The sequence below is a fragment of the Conger conger genome, chromosome 3 (assembly GCF_963514075.1).
Source record: "Conger conger chromosome 3, fConCon1.1, whole genome shotgun sequence".
NCBI classification, from domain to species: domain Eukaryota; kingdom Metazoa; phylum Chordata; class Actinopteri; order Anguilliformes; family Congridae; genus Conger; species Conger conger.
The window spans coordinates 52,897,219-52,910,854 of record NC_083762.1 but is presented as its reverse complement, the minus strand read 5'-3'; the positions used below and the strand labels follow the sequence as shown (position 1 = coordinate 52,910,854).

General features: G+C 39.5%; 1 protein-coding gene across 1 annotated transcript; it reads left to right on the top strand.

Moving 5' to 3' along the window:
* The first annotated feature begins 5,533 nt into the window (after positions 1 to 5,533).
* LOC133125174 (transmembrane protein 45A-like) lies at positions 5,534 to 12,869 on the top strand. Its single transcript, XM_061236925.1, has 5 exons — positions 5,534 to 5,723; positions 9,723 to 9,935; positions 10,374 to 10,558; positions 11,970 to 12,115; positions 12,506 to 12,869. The coding sequence occupies exons 1-5, from the start codon at positions 5,534 to 5,536 to the stop codon at positions 12,597 to 12,599; spliced, it is 828 nt and encodes a 275-aa protein (XP_061092909.1). The 3' UTR covers positions 12,600 to 12,869.
* Positions 12,870 to 13,636: the final 767 nt, after the last annotated feature.

Below are 13,636 nucleotides of genomic sequence, written 5' to 3'. Positions count from 1 at the left end.
AACTTCACATTCATAACAGAAATTGAATATTCAGAAAATATATTGGAATAAACATATGATAAAGATGTCATGAATAATTCACAATTCATAGGCACATATACAGATATTTTATAAATAGCAATAATAGTATAATAAGAGCATCGGTACTATAGGTCAAACTGTAGGTGAGCTGACAAACCATATGCATACTTATAGTGGCAGTGTACTTTCTAAATGTTTGGACAGTAAGTAATGGTATGACTGGTAAATTGGACTTTCAAGTTTTCTTTTTATTTGTTTATTTGTTTTTTTTTATAAATCTACTTTAAAATTGTGTTGAAAGCATGTTGTGGGCATGAACATTTGTGGGTGGAAGGACGCTGTCTGGCAACAGAAAAAGAAAGTGTTATGTGATAGGAGTCAAAACCAGGCTGCCTCCAGCTAAGGACTTAATCATTAGGATTGGTGTATCCAGACGATTCAGGACAAATAAAGGATTTCATTAAACATTGATGATGCTTTCCCCACCTTCCTTTATTGCTGTCAAAATCCCTTCCCGATACCCTGCCACTAATTCCTGTCCTCTTGGTCAGAATACCACATACCAGCATGCATCTTTCTCCCCTTCAGTGTGTTCTGCCAAACACCAAAACTGGAAGAAGAGTGGAAGACATTTGTTAAATTACCTGTACAGGTACTCAATATTTCAATGTATTCTATCAGTGACTTATTATTAATAAACGTATACTGTAACAATGTTTACTGCTGTATAATGGGTTTAGGAAAAATCTGAATTGTTGTCTGTATGTATCAGTCATTATCAAGATTAAATATCATTTTCACCAGATATATGCCATGCAGTGTTTGTGCAAAAGTCTAACGCTGGTGTCAGAAGGTCACAGGAGCCTTCCTATCAAACTCATTAAATCACAAAAATGCCAGAAATAACTGTGTTCAATGACTTCAGTCTGTCTTCAGTATTTCACTATTCCTGTGCATTATTCTTGCTAATTTGGTGTTGGTTATAGCTGAAATGTTGCTCTAAACTTGGATGCTTATATTCAATGCCCAGTGTGGCAAAAAGAGAGGTGAATTATTATTGGAGGATGTCTAGAGGGGTGGAAATCTAGGTTGAGAGATATTTTGACATACACTGACTAGGCTAACCCTATAGCTCAGGTTTTACCCAGACATAGTGGCAATAATTCTGGAGCCCACAGTACATATCTATAATTTTCTACACTAAAGCCACATGAATTACAGACCTATTGTCCTCCGTTAAACCGTGTTTTACTCAGAATGTAAAAACGCCGCATTGATAGTTTTTAAAATGTATTTATTTTATTTCCCTGATCCTACCCCGACACCTCTTCCTCCAATCCCCTGCGAAATACTGTTTCGTGCCTTGCTGCACGTACAGATACAGTCTGATGGCTCCACTCCCTTTCAGGGAAAAAAACACACACACACACACACAAAAAACACTCCACACTGTGTGCAGACACTGGACAGTTCTTTTTTTGATTGGTCCAACCTCATATGCATAATCTTTCCCACTCTGCCGCAATTTAAAAATTATATACACTATCATTTATTACATATGCACTATTTTAGAGCACAAAGTACTCTGACGACTTGTTTAGGGCAGTTACAAGGTTTCCACTAGAAGGACATCCACCAGCCTACATCACATTATGATGCGGTGAAGCAATCGATTAACAAAATGGGCAAGGAACTCCGGGCTCAAATGGAAACATTTATATTCACACCGCTTTGACACATCTGTCACCTTTGTGGCGCAATCACATCTTCACTTTAACTAAGTCCCTGCTCTCCAGCTGTTGATCGCGATTTGGGTAACTGGACACCCTTCTGCAGGCGGAGTAAAACTGCACACGTGGAATCTAGCGCAGTAGCTGACTGAGAATTACTTTAACCAATGGAAACGGAGTGCCTGACTTTTTTCTGTTAATCTTAACCAATTGTAGATATTTTGGGAGTTTTCAACAGAAAAATAAAAAAACTTGGCTTTTTCATCAGTTCTGCGAATTCTCTGCTTTGCATATAATTTGTACTGGCTGATGATAGAAGATAAAGAGAGCGAGATATCCATAAACTATTGTGGTTTGTTGGTCTGCGCTGCGCTTGCTCCAAACTGATTCCCGTGAATAGAAAACTAATCTTTTGGAAGTAGAAGAAAAACTGTTCAGTTTTAAAAGTCTGGGTTACAACAATATATTTGATCCGGAGAGATGGTTACACGGTTGCAATGGCTTAATCTGTGTAAAATCGATTATAGTTACCACTAAATGAAAATAGTGTGACATGCTGCAGAAGGGCTAGAGAATTGAGTTTTCTCCTGGATACGAACTAATCTCTTCAAATACTCCATCAAGGCCGGGTCTCGCTGATGAGATCTGGAAGTTGTTTAAATCGTCTGAAGAAAAAAATCCACGCGGACTACTGTCAAGGTACGAAAAATAATTCGGTTCTTATCAATAAAATAGTCTGAAAATATCCACCATAATAGTTGCATTGTTAGTACATTTTGTCCGTGGGCCATTTGAAAATGCTATAAAATGCATTTTGTAGCTACATTCTTGTGGAAACATATATTTGTGTAATCGTATGATATGTGAAGAATAATATTTATTATCTTTTGTCGCGCTGCCTTTTGAACACCATAATTTTATATAAATGTGTGCTATACCTACCCTATAAACATATACCCTTTAACTACTGTATAGGCTATAACCATATGTGTTGTAGTCCTATAACTGTGTAAACTGACATGAAAACATAGCAACATACAGTATACTTTCATAAACTGCTATGGTTTTATTGTGGACCGGTGACCTACCTGATGGGCATATTCCTGTAATATCTACATTTATTTCCTCACCGAGCACTTTTTAAGTGCTTACTGAGTGTATTTTTAAGATGCAGATTACATATCATTCTATATTATACGTATGTATGTATTCAATGAGACACTCAGAGACCTGTAGTACGCCATCAAACTCCCAGAAAGTTATTTTTAAGTTCTGATTGAAGGTGGCATTTAGTGCTTCTCTACCCTGAAGTTAACCATTAGCTAGGAGACATAGTTTACATTTACATTTTACATTTTAGTCATTTGGCAGACACTTTTAATCCAAAGCGATTTACAAGTGCATAGGTTCTACCATAAGTCAAAGCATCACATCCAGAACTAGCAAAATACACATGAAATGCTGTTCTAAACATAGTTGTATCATTTTTTTTTTTTACTGTAGTTTATCAGAGCAAATTGATGTTACAGAGAGAGGGAGAGAAAGAACAGAGGAAGACGGAGAGATGATGACTCAGGACTGTGGGTTTTGTTCCACTGAGACTAAAGCAAGGTCTAGACTGCCTCTCTTTGACTTGTGTACAGTACTCCTTATGAACCAACAGAGAGCTTTGAGACTAAAGCAAGGTCTAGACTGCCTCTCTTTGACTTGTATACAGTACTCCTTATGAACCAACAGAGAGCTTTGAGACTAAAGCAAGGTCTAGATTGCCTCTCTTTGACTTGTATACAGTACTCCTTATGAACCAACAGAGAACCCAGTTCAGGAGCAGCCACTGATGGAGTATTTTTGGGAAACCATTTGTCTGTTTTTCCCTTTTTATAAAGAGAGCTAGTGTGCTCCTTTGACTTTGCTCTGGACTGTTTATCCCAAGAAGGTGACATTTTTAGTTGTCTGGGGGGTTTTCAACAGACTTTATTTTCATACAGAATCTTACCAATGTCATGTAACAGCTCTATGGTAGTTGTCCAGTTCAAGACTGAAAGTCTTAAAGTCCAGTGGTACTTTATACCATGTATTGAAAGGGAAGTGTAATTCAAACCAAATGGCCATTTGTTTAAAGATGGTTGGGTTTAATGATTTTATAACAGATAATCCACCTGTCACATCCTGGATTATCTGTTCTCGCAAACTCTTTATATAACTTGTTCCTACATAGACCACCCTTCTTTGAAGATGGTTCAGCTTACTCGTGCTTGTGTCATGTGTGTATGTGTTTGTTTGTTTGTTTGTTTGTTTGTTTGTTTGTGTGCATCTGTGTGTGTGTGTGTGTGTGTGTTTGCACAAGTGTGTTTTTACATAGTTCTGTATGCAGGTCTGTTATTATTATAATCTTTCTTTAACTGCATTCACAGAAATAGGTATGAAAAGTGCATAAAAGGGTACAATTAGATACAAAAAAATTGTACCCCTGGCCAGCGATATAGTATAATTCGTATTTTGTTTGGTAAGTGTACTAATTTGTACGCAGACAGAACATTACTGTACTGTCAGGGTACAGTATATTTGGTCAATTTGAACAAGAATGGACCTCCACTGTCACTTTATTTCTGAGAGTGTGGGTATAGCATTCAAAGCCTCGGATTGAAAACCTGTTAATGAGGTATGGCAGGGTAAAACAGATTAAAGAGGTGCTAATGGACAAAAAGCAGAGCAGTTAAGGATTGTACAACAAGGACGAGGGTCACATTCACTTAACACATATACAGTGTGACTGGTGAAAACAAGTAAACAATGGAGAAGCAGTATAAAATAACAGTGGGAAACGGGGAGTGAAGGAATAGCTGTAATAGCTGTAATTTGCTCATTCAAAGCTGCTGCAGAATAAGAAGAGTCCTGTGTGATTTGCGTGGGCTTCCTGCTATTGGATGGTTATAGTGCAACTATTGAACACAGTATGACTGCAGGCTGGGTAGTGGAAAGGGACAGTGATCTTGTCCATCCAATCTGGAAAGCAGTTCTTTTCAAAACTCAATGTGGTATCTTCATACTCTGGAGGCAATCATTATGGAAACTACGCACCTGCCCACACAGGCAAACTCTTGCTGCCAAGGTCAGCTGAAAAGCTGGCAAGGTGGTAACAGTTAGCTACATATTCTCTGATGAGAAGCAATGAGTTGTTGTGTCCGTGAGGCATTGTGGGATAGCTGGTGCTGCAAGGCAAACAGGTGAAGTGACCAGGCCCTGTTTCACAAAGCAGGATTATGGAGTTCGCTGGATAAGTGCACTAAGTACAAGCTGGAACTCTCATATAACTGTAAGTAAAAAAACAACTGTTCATAGTTTTATGTAGTGCAAATTATCCAGCTAAACTTCTGCTTTGTGAAATACCTCCAGAAGGGGTGGTGAACGTGTCTGAAATGTCCAGCTATCCCTGTTTATTCTCAGCTGCCAAGAATCTCAGGATCTGTTGAACTGGATGAGATGGAAAAAGCAACTAAGATAAACAGCAATTTTGGTTTGACACCCCCACCCAGGCTTGTTAAATATTTCATAGTGGTTCCAAGATAATATGGTCCTCCTTTTTCTGCGCCGATATTGACATAAAGAGGTTGTTTTAGCTAGATAAGTACTACTTTACCTGTTTTAAAGTGCTGTATTTTCCTACCAGCCTTTTAAAGAAGCTATTATAGAGTGTTTTGAGAGTTATCAACTGAAAATATAATTTCGACTTTGTGAGACGTGTCTGTTTTGCCATTGTATTCCAGGAGCTGTGAGGAATCATGGGAAACTTCAAGGGCCATGCCCTGCCTGGCAGCTTCTTCCTAATTGCAGGGCTGTGGTGGACAGGGAAGTTCTCCCTCTGTTACGCCACCCGCAGGAGCAAGAGCACAGGAGTCGTGGCCACTAGGGCCCTCCAGCGCCGCCTGGAGGTCATTGAGGGCACTGTCATGCTGTCCTTCTCTGTCATTGGTGAGCATGCCACCTACTGAGGTGAATAAATAAAGGGAGTAATCCAAAGATACATTTATTGAATGAAAAACAAGAATGTGTCATTCATCTGTGGTTACTATTACCATATTTTCAACTACAAAAGTTGCATTGATGATGATTTTTTATTTGGACAGCATCCGAGCTGTTGGACTTTCATTCCTTAATTTCCTTATTCTTTATTCCGTCTTCGAGCCAGAGTGGGTTTTCTTTTTTCACGGTGCAATTTCCAATCAATATAGTCACAGCACATGCCGTTTGAAAGTGTTAAAACTCACAGTTCTATCTGTATCAACTCTTTTACGATGCCATTGGCTTAGCGATAAGAGTTTCTTATTTTGTAACATGTGGGGTGGGAAAACAAGGGAGGGGGGCCTCATCTCTGCATTTTGGGAATCCACAGGCTACACAAATCAGGGGAATGTCGGTGTCCTTTTCACAGCGAGTGTCCAGTGAACCAAATCCATAATAGTTTATAATTACCGATTGAATGCCGATTGTTTACTTAGAATTTATCCAGAGGAATTACAATTTTAGTCCCTTTCACCATTGCATAAGTGTACAGAGGTTCTTGTACATAGAAATTAGAGGCCCCCAAAGCTTCATACTCATTTTCTAAAAAAGACACCAGGCTTGGGTCGCGCTCTGCAATTTTGGGGGAATTAAAGGAATTACATTTTTGGGTTAAAATAAAATATATATACTATAGCTAGCCTATAGATATAGTTTGTATATGTATCTTGGCCACAGTGGGGCGCTGCAGGCTGTTCTTATCTACCGTAAATCCTCAAATTGTGGCCGCGGTCTTTTATTTACTTAGGCTGCACAAAGTACAGGCCTTTATTTGGGGCAGGCTTGTATTCGAGGCAGGCCCTTATTTCTTCTGTTGTAGAATTTTATTCTTAGAAATAAAGTAAAAGGCTACACTTAAAGTGGGCCATCACTGTTCAACACTTCCTGTAAGCGTTCAGAAACGGAACTTGAGTAGCTAAACCATTAATGAAAGCCAAAACAGATGCGTCTTCATAAAATACCATCTTGCCAGACACGCCTTCATGAACAATAAGAAATTAGCTTAGATAACAGCAAGTTAAGGATATTTTTTCCTTAAGTGCGTTTTATTGTGGGGCAGGCGTTTCGTTTGGAGCAGCATACCGGTAGGCTATCAAAAGATTTTCGCTTTGGTTTGGGATTGAATTTACTTTTGGAATGTTTGATTCAATTGCTAAATCTTGGGACTGATGGGCACTGAAATCTGGGGGGTATTTGATGGTTCACTGTTTTATGTAGTTGAAAGAGTGTCGGGATTTCCACCCGTCTGTTTATTGCGAGTCAAGGCAGCCGCTTTCATTCATTCATTCATTGAACGTGCGCTGTGCTGTAAATACATGGAAACCTTATTACGTAGCCAAGTAGCCTAAATTGAGTTAATTTTTAATTTTGCCTGATTTACTTTTTATTAAATTCGTAGGCTGGAATGCCTTGTGGCTACAATTGTGTTTAAATGTATACTGCTTCAGCTTTTGGCAAGCTACTCAGAAGGCGGCGGCAAGCGACTGGTAGCTTGAGAGCAACGTGTTGGAGACCCATGGTGTAGGACAACGACTTTTCATTGGCAACAGTATTAAACCAACCAACAATATAAAATATTAAGAAGAGCTCTTTTATTTCATTTAGTTAAACTCGAAACAATGTCTCCTAGTGCTCATGGACTGATAGCCCTACTGGTAGGCAATATTACCCTGGCTTGTATTTGGGGGCCGGCCTTTATTTGTCTGAATCGACCACGCCCCCGGCTATTATCCGAGGCCCGGCTTCAAATAGAATCCCGGACACAATTTGAGGATTTACTGTGAGCTACTTTTTCTTGGTGAAAAGAGGGTGTATCCAAGCACCAGTTCACACCTAGGCGGTATATTGTTTGCAAGGCTTCCATAAACATTTTCGCCGGTGTAATAATTTTCGGGAAAACATATATTGAGACTTTATGCCTAAAAAGGTTGATGTTTTACAACCAAAAAATGTTGTGATGACTAAGTCTAAATAGAGTCAAATGAAGACTCTGCATTTGGAGGCTTGTCTGAGTGAATAGTTCTGAGGACAGTGAAAACTCATTTGACTCCATACAAGATGGAATTTTCTGTGACGTGACCCTATTTTATATAGAATAGAATTTTGTCACCCAAAGAGACAATAGTCAGAGAGAAAATGAAAAAGAGATAAAATGCGTTAAGCTTAAAGTGTGTTATTTGCAAATAGGAGAGGTTAACACACAACTATTCAGATGTGCTATAAGTCTCAAAATATTATTTCAGAACAACTGCTTTCTTATAGCTCAATATGACCTTCTGGAAAATTCCCCATTCTTGAGCCAAACAGATGTGAGGGAAGTTCTTTGCGAAGTGAAGATGCATGAGGTTGTCTCTTATCAATTGGAAGGGTAGACAGCCTTGGGACTGATAAGTTAAGTTCTTTGCTGTTCAAATTCAACTTTGGCGTTCTAATGAGTCAGCCTGCAGGCGTTTGTGCGCGTATACACACACAGCTAAAAAAATTTTAATCAGAAGCAAACACGACCATTTGACACTGGCGGTACTTTTCCTTGCATCAGACTTTTGGATACATATTCTGCAAATACACAACTTTTCAGCATGTATGTGAGATATATTGATACACACAAACAAATTAATATAGATGATGTAAATTAATACAAATTAACTTTCAGAAGAGAGCAGGATTGTGTGTGTAGTCACAAGGGTTCAAGAGTAGTAAGCATTTTATTTTTGGTATGTAATTTCCAAGTTTGTGTTAAGAAAAGGGGTAATACTTAAGGAGTAAACCTTGTCAAGCATTACAGGAAAAGACTCCATGCTTTTAACCTTGGCAGAGTACTAGAGTACCAAACCAGGGGTTCCAATAATCTATTTTTTACTTTTATTTTAGGAAACTGAAATCTGTGAATTTGCTGCTGATGTGTTGTTTTAATACTTTTTGCATTCACAAATGGCCCAGCAATATTTTAAAATGATTCTTGCAAAGAAAATGTAGAAATCATAGTGTCTGCCGAGTTTTGCTTGCTTTCCTCCTTGGCTAAACGGCAGGTTTTCAGTGGGCAGGGCTATCTAGGTAACATCTATGACACTATGCACAACCAAATCCTTCCTACTTTTAATGTAATTGATGTGCTTGGCACTTTTGTGCAGGCAGACTAAGTTGAAAATGCCGAGCTAAGAGTTGTGCCTTCTCTGGATGCTTTTTTCTTGAAGAGACCCGCAGGGTGTTATTTATGGAGGCCCTAATGCTGATTGTCACAAGGAGTACTTCACCAAATATTGACAAAAGTAATTGGTAAAATGCTAGCACTGAATAATTGTGTCTCTTCACCTCCCTCTCAACTCTCAACTCCCAGACTATTTAAGTTGAAATAGTCTAAAGTTTAGACAATTAGCCTTAAATCGTTTTTTTTTTATCGTTTTTTAACTGGGCTCCAGAATTATTGGCACCCCTGACTGGCAATACAAAAATAAACAATATAATTATTGAGATTAACTCAAAATGCCAACGTGACAAATACTGTACTTTATAAATGTTTCAATGGAACCAACAAAAATCAAATATTCTGTTCATAAAACATAGATTTGTGGCAGAGGCAATACTTTACCATTGATCTTAACCAGTGCTCCTATATCTCACATATCAGTACCAGTAATGTCATTTACATGCTGGAATGTCCATGTGGACTATCCTATATTGGGGGAACTACCAGATAATATAAATATAGAATCTCAGAACATGGATAAGATAGAAGTCCATTTTCCTGTTTTCAATTCTGTTTGAGGCCCTTACCAAATTACCAACTTATACCCAAACGTGACCATCATAAAGACATCAAATAGCATAAGAGGCAGTAATTCGGAAAGTAGTGGAATGCAATGGGCAATATTTTCTTCTAAAATATTTTGCTCTGTTTTTCCACCCCAGGTATGCTGGCAGAGCAGTTCGTGGCAGATGGACCCCACCTGCATCTCTATGACTATGCAGAACACCGCTGGAACCACCTGATGAACTGGCAGCACGCCACCATGTATCTGTTCTTCGGGCTGGCGGGCGTGGTGTCTCTGGTGGTCCACACCACTGGCGTGGCCCCCCTTGCACTGGACCGCATGCTCCTGGCCCTCGCCTTCTTCACAGAGGGTGAGCTGGGACTGAACACACTGTGATAGTTCTCTCTCTCTTTCTCTGTCTCTCACTACCTGTATAGAGGAGTATAGAATGTTTTGTAGGACATCCTCATGAAAATAGATTAAATTACAGTCACTTAGCTGACGCTTTTATCCAAAGCAACTTACAATTCAAATGACTACGCAGGGGCCAATCCCCCCTGCTTAATAATGTGGGGTTAAGGGTCTTGCCTAAGGGGCCAACAGTGGCACTGGCTACACTGGGGCTTGAACCACTGACCATCCAGGTCCCAGTCAAGCACCTCAGCCATTAAGCTGTAGGCTGCCCCCAAAAATAAATAAACATTCTAAACATTTTTCCATGCTCTTCTGACATGGACACAACATACTTAAAACACATCCAGTACTGTACCTCCTCCTGACCTGAGCTCCATTCTCTCTGTGTCTCCAGGGTTTCTCTTCCTTTATCACCTCCACGGTCGTGAAATGCTGGATGTGCACGTTCACCAGCTGCTGCTCTACGCCGTTTTCGGAGGGGCACTGACCAGCTTCCTGGAGGTGTTCCAACGGGGCAACATTCTGCTGGAGCTGCTACGTGCTGCACTGAGCCTGCTGCAGGGAAGCTGGTTCTGGCAGGTGTGTGTATATGTGTGTATATGTGTGTGCGTGTGTGTGTGTTTGTGTGTGTATGTGTGTGTGCGTGTGCATGTGTGTGTTTGTGTGTGTATATGTGTGTGTTCGTGTGTGTGTGTGTGTATGCGTGTGTCTGTACGTGTTTGTGTGTATGTGTGTGTGTGTGTGTGTTTGTGTGTGTTTGTGTGTGTGTGTGTGCGTGTATATGTGTGTGTGTGTGTGTGTGTGTGTGTGTATGTGTATGTGTGGGTGGGTGTGTGTGTGTGTGTGTGTGTGAGTGTGTGTGTGTATGTGTGGGTGTGTGTGTGTGTGCGTGTGCATGTGTGTGTTTGCGTGTGTGTATATGTGTGTGTGTGTGTGTGTGTGTATATATGTGTGTGTGTGTGTATATGTGCAGTCCGTATGTATTTGGACATATTGGATTTTTAATTAAACTATGAATGTGAGGTTAAAGTGCAGACTGTTCCCTTTAATTTAAGTGTATTTACATCCATATCGGGTGATGCGTTTAGGAATCACATTTAATTCATTTTAGGGGACCAAAAGTAATTGGACGGTTGGCTTCTCAGCTGCTTCTGAATAGTCAGGTGTATTCAATTGCTTCTTAGTGCAGGTATAAGAAAGCTGGACTATGCATAAAAAGGGATGCGATTTCTACCTACATGCACACAATAGATGTACACTCAGTGAGCACTTTATTAGGTATTTATTAGACTTATGTTTTAGATTTCTACTGCTGTAGCCTATCCGTTTAGAGTTATGATGCGTTGTGTGTTCAGAGATGCTCTTCTGCTTACCACTATTGTAATGTGTGGTTATTTACATTATGGTCACCTTTGACCAGTCTGGCCATTCTCCTCTGACGTCTCTCATTATCAAGGCGTTTCTGTCAACTGCTGCTCACTGGATTTTTTGTAGTTTTTTGGACCATTCCTGGCAAATCCCAGGATATCAGCACTTTCTGAGATACTCAAACCACCCTCTCTGCCACCAACAATCATTTTTTACAACTGTCCAAATACTTATGGACTGCACCCTATATCTGTGTGCATGTGTGTGTTTGTTGAACAACAGTCACAAGTAAAGGAATAGAATTAAAGAAGAGTAAATATAATAAAATATATCTGCGTGTTTGAGCATGAATGCATGTGTGTCCGCGTGTGTATGTTGAACTACAGTCTCAAGTAAAGAAATAAAATGTGTATCTGCATGTTTGAGTGTGAATGCATGTATGCATGTCTGTGGGTTGCATGTGTGCATATGTGTATGTGTGTGCTTGTGCATGTTGTATGTGTTTATGTGTGTCAGTATATGTATATGTGTGTGTGTGTGTGAGAGAGAGCGAGAGAGCGAGAGAGAGAGAGAGAGAGAGCGCCTGTGTGCTTCCCCTGACCCCCTTGCTCTGCCCCAGCAGATTGGCTTTGTGTTGTATCCGCCCAGTGGCCTGGTAGAGTGGGACCAGAAGGACCACAATAGCATGATGTTCATTACCATGTGCTATTGCTGGCACTTGGCTTTTGCCCTGCTCACTGTGTCTGTGGTCTACGGCACTGTCTGCTGGTGAGAGCCCCGCCTACAATCCCCGCCCCCCACACACACCTGCATAAAACCACCTTCAGGCTTCTTCCACACCCATCAGACATTTCACATTAACTTAGATCTTAAAAACCATGATTTTCTCCATAAGAAATGTGTGCAGTATTTTTTCTATGACTCTTCAGATAGGTCCAATACATAATAAACCAAAAACATACGATTTATGAAAAATATTGTTTACCTCTAAAATGACATCTAAATTCCTCTAAAAGGGAAATTTACAACCCTTTTGGAGTACACGTGAATATAAAAATTGCCATATAAAGGAGTGCTCTTTGTGGAAGAAATAAGTTACTTTCTAGTGTCAGTATTATTTATTATGTATTAATGTGTATGTTGGTGCATCCTCTACAGGGTTGTGAGCTCTCGGTCCAAGAGGGCTCAGCCAATGGAGATGGGCCTTCTGAAGGCCTCTGACAAGGACCTGGAGTCTGAAGAGGACATGTAAAGCTGTTACGCCCAGGATTGATAAAATAGGGACATACAATAATGACATCACCTTACTGATACAAAACAGAAGGGAGCTTCACCAATCACGGAGTGTGTTGGTAACAAACAAGAGAACAACATTGATGATGATTGGTGGCACATTCTGGCTATTCTTCTGGGATCCCTTTGGGAATTACCAAACCTCATTTTTAAGTTCTTCTCAAGGACTTTACAAATATTGCAGGGATTTCAAGGGAATCTTCCCATGCTGTTGGTGCCAACGAGATTATATTATGTCTGTTTTTCTTGTAAAAATGTTACTGGCCTTTATTTATTGGCAGATCTGAACCACTTCGTTTAGGTGCATTGTGCTATCAGGAGGGATATCCGTAATTATTTGTAGCATAAACATTCATGTAATATGGTCAAATTCTATCCAACATATGAAGCAGAATCAACACTAGTTTCACCACTTTAGAAAATGAGATTGTTTTGAAGGAAATGCTTTCCCATGAGTGGAGATACTGTACTTAGCCATAAAACCTTAAAGCATTAAGTAAAGCTTTCCTTAGTCCTTCTTTTAGATCAGAAGATAAGAAATAGCCTCATACTGCCACCATGTGGTGACTATATAGTTGTCCCTTTTTTCCTTTACTGCAGCATATTATTATTATTAAAGTATGCAATTCAGGCAGGTTCAGAAAAAAGTTCGTAAAATTTGTATTTTCAAACATTAAAAAAATGACCACACAAAAGAAGAGTTATTTTGCAAACATTTGAAGCCCAATATATCTACACAACACATAAATAAAAGTACTGAAAATAAGGGAGCATTGTGCTGCTTTTAAAATTACACTCCAATTTCTGAATTGGGTGTGCATGCGTGTACAGTGCCCTCCAAAATTATTGTGCATGTGTGTGATTTTTCAGAATGTAAAACTTAAGTTGAAACTTCCTAATGTTAATGTTTTTTTTTTTTTTCATTCTGAGTGGCTGTTTTAAGTGTTGAGATAGAATGCCATCTACAATGAATTTGCTTCAATATCTGAAACACAT

Bases quoted from the DNA above. Each gene is read 5' to 3' on its own strand.
- LOC133125174 (XM_061236925.1), top strand. From the start codon at position 5,534: ATGGGAAACTTCAAGGGCCATGCCCTGCCTGGCAGCTTCTTCCTAATT. The intron at 5,724-9,722 runs GTGAGCATGCCA...TTTCCACCCCAG, and splicing joins GCTGTCCTTCTCTGTCATTG to GTATGCTGGCAGAGCAGTTC. The intron at 10,559-11,969 runs GTGTGTGTATAT...CTGCCCCAGCAG, and splicing joins AGGGAAGCTGGTTCTGGCAG to ATTGGCTTTGTGTTGTATCC.